We start from the raw sequence: 7,097 nt of genomic DNA, 5'->3' as shown, positions 1-7,097 counted from the left end.
AGGTTGGCCGCAGGATGGAAGGATACGTAGCAGTTGAGGAGAATCGCATCGAAAGCGTGGTGAATTGTCGGTCAGTCTGGTTAGGCAGACTTACATACATCTTTCCATCCCAAACAATTCTCACCGCCTACAGCGAATGTTACTGCTGCTCTACGTAGGTGGTATTGAAGAAAAAAAAAGGCGACAAGGCGGCCAGGCATCCAAAGAGGCAGACTGTCCGCCTCCAAATCCCACCACTTACACACGCAGCAAGCTGTTTAGCCAGACCCACACCGCGGGACCAAGACTGCCCCAGGACCTAGAGAGATAAACGTTCAGGTTTGAAGTGCACATCGTGGATCTCTTTCATTCTCACGCGCGAGGTGGCTTTGCTATGTACATACATTACCACGTAGCTGCATCGATGCCATGGACAACAAGGCAGTGACAAAATCTGCCCAGACTCTGTCTGCTCTGTCCGAGCAGATGTGATGCCCTGATGGGCTCGTCGGAATGCCCCTCTTTTTTCCCGTCCAGGGGAAACGCGGGGGTGAAGTACGTAACAACACGGTAGGCACCTTGGCTTTGGACGCAGGACAGACCGATTCCCATCTTGTCAACACCGACGGTATGGTGTAGGGTTAATCGGGACTGTCAGGTATTCCATGTACTGTACGTACAGACTTCCACAGACGTTGGCAGCTCTCCGCCCTACCTATTTACTCAGCCATGCGGAGCCGCGATAGCTCAAGGAGCTAGCACACCCGCGCCAAACCGCGCCAAACCGCTGGGCTCGGGTCGCTTGACCATGATTGTGTTCTAGCTTACTTGTTCCCAAAACCTTCGATGGTGATCCTTGCTCGTTTCTGCTGGAGTGAATGGCTGCACGGGACTTTGGCCCCGCCGTCGCCGCCGCCGTCGTGGAACGGTGATATCAATCTTCGATGGCTTGAACGCATTCAGCTAGCGGCTTCTTTTTTGAGGCGACGCTTGTTCTCATCCCGGCTTTCAGCTCCACCATCTCCTCCACGAGCTTTGGGACAAGGGTTTTCTGTTGGTTGGGTGTATGGCTTGTCGAGAGTGGTCTGATCTCCTTTTGCCAAGCTGGACAATGCGGCTGATTCAGGTACGTACTTATACAGTGCGGTTGCTGCATGTCTACGAACGGGGAATAGGACAGTCCTGTTTTGACAGTGTCTTGTGACTTTTCGCCGCCGCAGGACTTCCGTGGAGGGGGATCTGCTTGGGAACGGCGTCAGCGCCCCGGGAAGTTGGTCTCACCATCGGTGGTGATGTGAGCATGGAAAGACAGCCGTGGATGTCATGTTGGATTTGGGGAAATAGACACTTAGAGAAGCAATTCGAGAGAATCAAATGGTATCGTGAAAACTGAACAATGCTTTCATCCAAAAGCGTGACGCGGCTAACTTCGAGTACTCTATGTTCTCCCGCTTTCATCTTGTCCAAGATGAGTATCGTTGCACAGTCGAACTCGAGCGTAAAAGAACCAAAAGATGCGAAGACAGACTTGGTAACAACATATATCGGTCCAAGATGTAGGAAGTGCAAATAATGATGCAAAAGTGCAAAAAAAGATACATAATACAGCCAAAAGGGTATTTTCTTCCGCCTAATCAAGAGAGGTATCATAGTCATGCCAGTCATCATCCCAGAGCTCAATCCAAACCATCCCATGTCCCAATGCTCTCATCCCATGCCCTGTATTTCCAAATCCCAAACCAAAAGTCAGAAAAGCAAAAATAGAAATGCGATGCGCAGAAAACACAGGTAGAAAAAAAATACACTCAAACCTCATCCGCATCCGCATCCGCATCCGCATCCTCATCCACAGCCACCACAATCGCCTCCCTGCTATCCAGCATCGGCGACGTGGGCTCATTCACCGTCGGGGCCGTGACGACCACGTTCCCACCGGGGCCCCTCTGCAGCTGCGTCTTGAGTGTCCACTTCCTCCCCAACCCCGGCGGCGCGGGCTCAATGATGGCCACGCTGGGGTGGGACGCCCACTCGACGAGCGTCGGGTCATCGTCTCCGCCAAAGACGACACGCTTGCTGGGTTGGGGATCAACGGCGGCAGTAGGGGACTCCATGTGCGCCTTGGCGACGTGCTCCATGCGCAGGTTCCAGGCTTCCTGCCCGCGGAAGGGCGCGTGCGTGCAGCCGCGAACCGGGCAGCGCATGATCTCGGGAAGGGCGCAGCGAGGGCGCTTGCAGGACTCCTGCAGCTCCTTGACGCGGGCGTCCCATTGCTTGCGGATTGCCTGGACGGCGGGGCTGTTGTTGTCGGTGTCGAGCTCGGTGTCGCCGTCCTGGGATTTGGGTTGGTCCTTGGCTTCCTTGGGAGCGTGCATGCGCTTGAGGTGTTGGGTGAAGAGGTCCTTGCGGTTGAAGATGGCGCCGTTGGGAGTGGAGAGGCAGGAGGAGGAAGGAGTCGAGGGTTGTTGCTGTTGCTGGTGTTGGCTGGCGCAGGCGCCCTCGGTGCAGACCCAGTAGTAGAGGAGGAGGTGCTGGGTCATGACGTGGCGCTTCCACTCGTTTTTGGTGCTGAAGGTGGCCTCGCAGCCGGCAAAGTCGAAGACACAGTTGAACAGGCGGCGATGCTGTTTCTTGATGTGTGCCTCAACTTCCGACTTGGACTTGAAGGTCTGGTGGCAGATATTGCAGGCCAAGGCACCATTGGCAGAGTGGGTTGAGGAGTAGAGGTCGCGGCCAGAGCGAGCAGCTTTCGTGCGACGTGCCGACGGAGAGGCACCTTGAGCTCCTCGACCACGGCCCTGACGACCGGTCCTCTGGCGCTTGCGGGGCTGGTAGCTGTCATCGGAGTCGTTGCCGTCGTCAACCGGCCGCTTCAACGCTGAGGGTTCGTTGTCGACGGGCAGGGAGGGATATTGGCTCTCGGTCTCGTTTAGACTGTTGATCTCCGTGCTGAAGGCCGGTACAGCGCCCTGAGACTGTTGAGCCAGAACTTGACTGGAAGGCAGGCCGTAGGGAACGTATGGCGACTGGGAAAACATGTCCTCAGTCTCGGGGAAGTCCATGGTGTTCACGTCGACGGGGTTCACAAAGACCGGTCCCATGTGGGTAAAATGCATGGCTTGGACGGCTGGTTCGAGAGACAAGGACCTCTGGGAGGGAGATGGCATAGTGGGCTCGGGAGGAGTCATTGGGTAGCTATCGAATTGCGACTCAGTCTCGGTGTGAGGACTGTGGACCGGGTCGCATGAAGGCGAATCGATGGGACTCGAATGGTTGATCTGGGATTGTGACGCAGGGTGATTGCCGAGGAGGGGCGGGCGGGTTTGGGTGTAGTTGGGGGAGAAGAATACTGGCGACCCTTTGGTCTGCCGAGTCCAAGAGACTGTATTAGTGGCAGTCGGCGAGGAGGCCTGGAGGTCGGGATCGATGGGAGGGTCTACCAGAGGATATTCCACACTGTTGAAGAGCAGGTTGAACAGGTCATAGGCGTAGGAGCCCTCCCCATAAACAACGTCCGGGCCGGCCATCTTGAGGGTAGGCGAGACCTTTTGTCTCTTGTGATGGAGCAAGGACAAGAGTTGGGGTTGACAAGGCTCAAGACAGAAGAGTCCAAGTCAGCCTTACTGGCTGAGCCGAGTAGCACTATGTAGTCAAAGAAGAGTGAGTGGAGGATATGGAAGCTCGAAATGGATGGCGAGAGAGGCGCATGGGTTGGTTGATGGTAACAATGTTCGGGAGGGTCATCATTGTGGAGGCTGCGGCGGGTGGGAGGTCGCTGATATTTGTATAAGTGAATGCCGCAGTCCGCAAAGAGTGATGAGCAGCAGAACGTCCCGGCGCACTCGAGGATGTGAGCACCTTGCCAGGCCGGGGCGTGGGAAATAGGGGGGGGTGTACCACATACCATATGGGACGGGCAGCGAACCAGTCAGAACGAGACTGAGAAGATAACCTAGCGCCGGGGGGTCTCGTTTGGTTGACGGAGATGATCCGGGCCCGACGACAAGAAGCCCACCCACCGCACCTAAGCTCCACTGTCCTGCTGTCGTGCCTTTCGCTGACCAATGGCGAGCCAGCAGAAAGAGCCGCAAAATGTATCCCCAGGTCACTCGCAGCCAGAAGTTGTGTATGAGGTACAATGAGAACTATACAGTGTACATACAACCGCGCTGACCAACCAAAGCTTGACATCTTGCTCGGCGCCCATTCGTCAACTTTGGACCAGCAAACGCACCCCTGAAGGCCCCATGAGCTGGGGAGCGCGGATCGCCCAAGCTGCGCCGCACCGGCTTCGCTTTCCCCTCCTCCGCAGCAGCCCAGCTTCGTGGCGCTGCGACCTTGGCTTGGATGCTTTTATTGTACATACACACATACAGTACGTACAGACTCGATCACAGAGGTTCAAAGGAGACAAGTGAGAGCTGGTCTAGACGGATTCTCGAGTTTCCGGAATCACCGGATTGATTTTGAACAGGTGCTCACAAAAGACGGCATTTGGAACTTTGTTGCGCAACAGCAAATCGATTATTGGACGGAGTTTTCTCCGTGAAGTGATTGCAAGTGGTCCCAGATCTCACCCGGATAGGTTTGGTGGGAGCTGGGGCGCGCCCCAAAGCACTGGACGCGGGCCGTCACATTGACGCCACGAGGTGAAGCTGTACCGAAATCTGGTGATGGCTGGCCAGATTGGGGCTTTCGTCATGCAGACGGCCGGACAGAGGGGATCGGCTGGCGCAGCTCAAGAGGCAACCGCGCTGCGATGATTTCCACTTAATCACACGTCGCTCGCTTGTCGTTGTCTTTTGTGCATGCCGTCCGTGGTGGGTGATGTTCATCCTTGGGTGGTGTTCCGAAGCAAAAGACGAGCAAAAGCGTCTCGGGCAATGCGGTGAGAGAGTCCGCCAGGTTCTGGCCGTGGCGCGGGCAGAAGATGATGAAGTCAGCAAAAACGCCCGCATCAGCCACAACCCCGCCATGGGCGACTAGAAGAACGCCAGAATGACCTGAAGCCAGAACTGAACCATTTCCTGGCAGCCGTGGTCTGTTCGACATGGCACATGGCGTGCATGGAGTCAATGAATCTGCATCACTCTGCCGATCCCGACAGGGCAGACTCGTTCCGTCTCGAATGTGATTTTTTGCCCTCCATGTCTGAAATTTTTCTTGAACGAGATGTGTGATTCCGAAGACGCGACTTAGGTTCCTGGTTTGTTCGATGCGTCGAAACCAGGGACCTGACGGACTCCGGGCAGGTCGTCCGCCCAGGTGGTCTGTCAGGCATCCCGCTTGCGTGTAAGGCAAACAAGACCCCCAACCCGGCCGAGGAACAGGGGGCCTGGCATTGCGTGGACACGATTGGACGAATGCCGGAGACGTCTGCCCCCCGATCCCCGCCTCCGGGTCTGGTCCTTCCAAGGTTGCCACGGAGCACAGTCCATATATCTTATGTAGTCTGGGATCCGGGGTCTCCCCCGCTGTTTCACTGGGGCGATGGTCGATGGTGTGTCCACTGACGGCTGTTTCCGTGCTTCCATCTGCGCTGAGGCCCACAGCTCTGCCCCACTCCAGGCCAAGCCCGATGTCACCCAACCATCAACACAACATCGCTGTCAGATTGTCATTCTTCATGCCCGTCACTCGTCTTCCCGTGTCGCTGTTCGGGACCCGAGTTCTCTCTTCTTCCCGTCAACCTTTTTGCCGCATGGCTCAGGGTTGCGTTGGGTGCGAAACTCGTACGAAAGGGACCCGAGTCTTTTGTTTTGTGGGGAGTGACCACAATGCGGCGTTGACAGCTCACATCATACTGTGTCTTCGTCTCCGCAGGTTTGATGTCGTGCTGGTTATTGTGTTTTGTTTTCTGCTGAGAATGATGCAACTTCGCAGGTCGCAGGTCTCTCCCAAAGAACAGGAGTACACGCCAGGGGCTTTGTCGTTCTCGAGTATCATCTGTCCTGTCCTCCACCGGCCCGTTGCAGAGACCGATCTTACAGGCACTTTGCAGGCCGTTACACAACCCGAGGCCCAAGACAGGCCGTCCCAGGCCCGAGCAGAAAGACAGCGAATCCATCTGTTCAGAGCGGTCCACTGGTCGACAGGATCAATACAGGCCTGCACTCACAGCGCGTTCTCTCCTAGAATCCATCAATTCGGGACTCCAGGCAAGTCCCGATGGACCTAGCACTGTGGGAGATGCACATTGAGCGAAGCAGGCCCACCTGCTCGGTCTCCTGCATTGCTTCGGTCACTAGACCTCGATTGCGGCTTGCGTTGTGTGGGTTGAGTTGCGGTTTGACACTTGGGCCGCAGCCGAAACGCCGACGAACACGTTGTGGAACGTCACCAGGCTTCCCATGTGTTGGCTATCTAAGTTACACATCTTCAGCATGGCAGCAGATCCCCGTAACACTGCGCAAGATACAGTGCACGAGTCTAAGCCATTCTATGCCATGGAAGTGCTCCCAAATGCCTGTTGTCATGTCATGTCAAGATCATGACAGCAGTCCAGGAGCGACAATGAGGACATCGAGTCAAGGACCTGTCAGTATTTGCTCAACGCAATCGAATTTCCCTCTGTCTGCATTCCGAACCTCCTGCGCGCTAGAAACGCTGCGCGCAAGACCTCCAATGGCACCCCGCCGGCGCAACCCCAGCTTTTGCGAGATGGGTCTCAGAAAACAGCCGGCAGAAGCACCTTCTCTAGATTCTCCAGCAGAAGTTCATCTCCCTCAGGTTGGGTCTGGTCAGGCCCCTTTCGGCTCCATGATTCGCGTGAACCTGCATTCAACTGTCCCACTGCGTCATCACTCAACACTTCGGCGACGCCGCGGGCCTGCAGGCTGCGCCGTTCTGAAGGTCTGCAATTGCGCGCTTCGCAACGGTTTCATAACGTCGGCTAGCGGCAATTTTCCTGTCTTCCCGGGTGAGATTTCTATTTCACGAACCGGTAAGAGATCGTCGCGTGTCGCGGCTATCCGGGGCGCCAGAAGCCTTTCTAAGACATTCCCATTCACTGAACCAACGCAACCCATCCCCTTCTCCGAGCCTGCGGTAAAGATTCAAGTCTCACACCAAACAGAACGGAATCAGCCGGCCTGGGCCCGGCCAAAAATATCCAAGTCCCT

At 56.0% G+C, this 7,097-nt stretch overlaps 1 protein-coding gene across 1 annotated transcript; it reads right to left on the bottom strand.

The window, feature by feature from the left end:
- Window positions 1–1,784: 1,784 nt before the first annotated feature.
- On the bottom strand, window positions 1,785–3,503 carry VTJ04DRAFT_10017 (uncharacterized protein; the record flags this gene model as incomplete). The annotated part of the gene is made up of 1 exon (XM_069357711.1): window positions 1,785–3,503. One exon carries the CDS (start codon window positions 3,501–3,503, stop codon window positions 1,785–1,787), a length of 1,719 nt encoding a protein of 572 aa, XP_069214752.1.
- Between the last annotated feature and the right edge of the window lie 3,594 nt (window positions 3,504–7,097).

This window comes from Mycothermus thermophilus, assembly GCF_041956435.1.
Source record: "Mycothermus thermophilus strain CBS 625.91 unplaced genomic scaffold VTJ04scaffold_7, whole genome shotgun sequence".
NCBI lineage: Eukaryota > Fungi > Ascomycota > Sordariomycetes > Sordariales > Chaetomiaceae > Mycothermus > Mycothermus thermophilus.
This window is presented reverse-complemented; position numbering and strand designations above follow the sequence as displayed.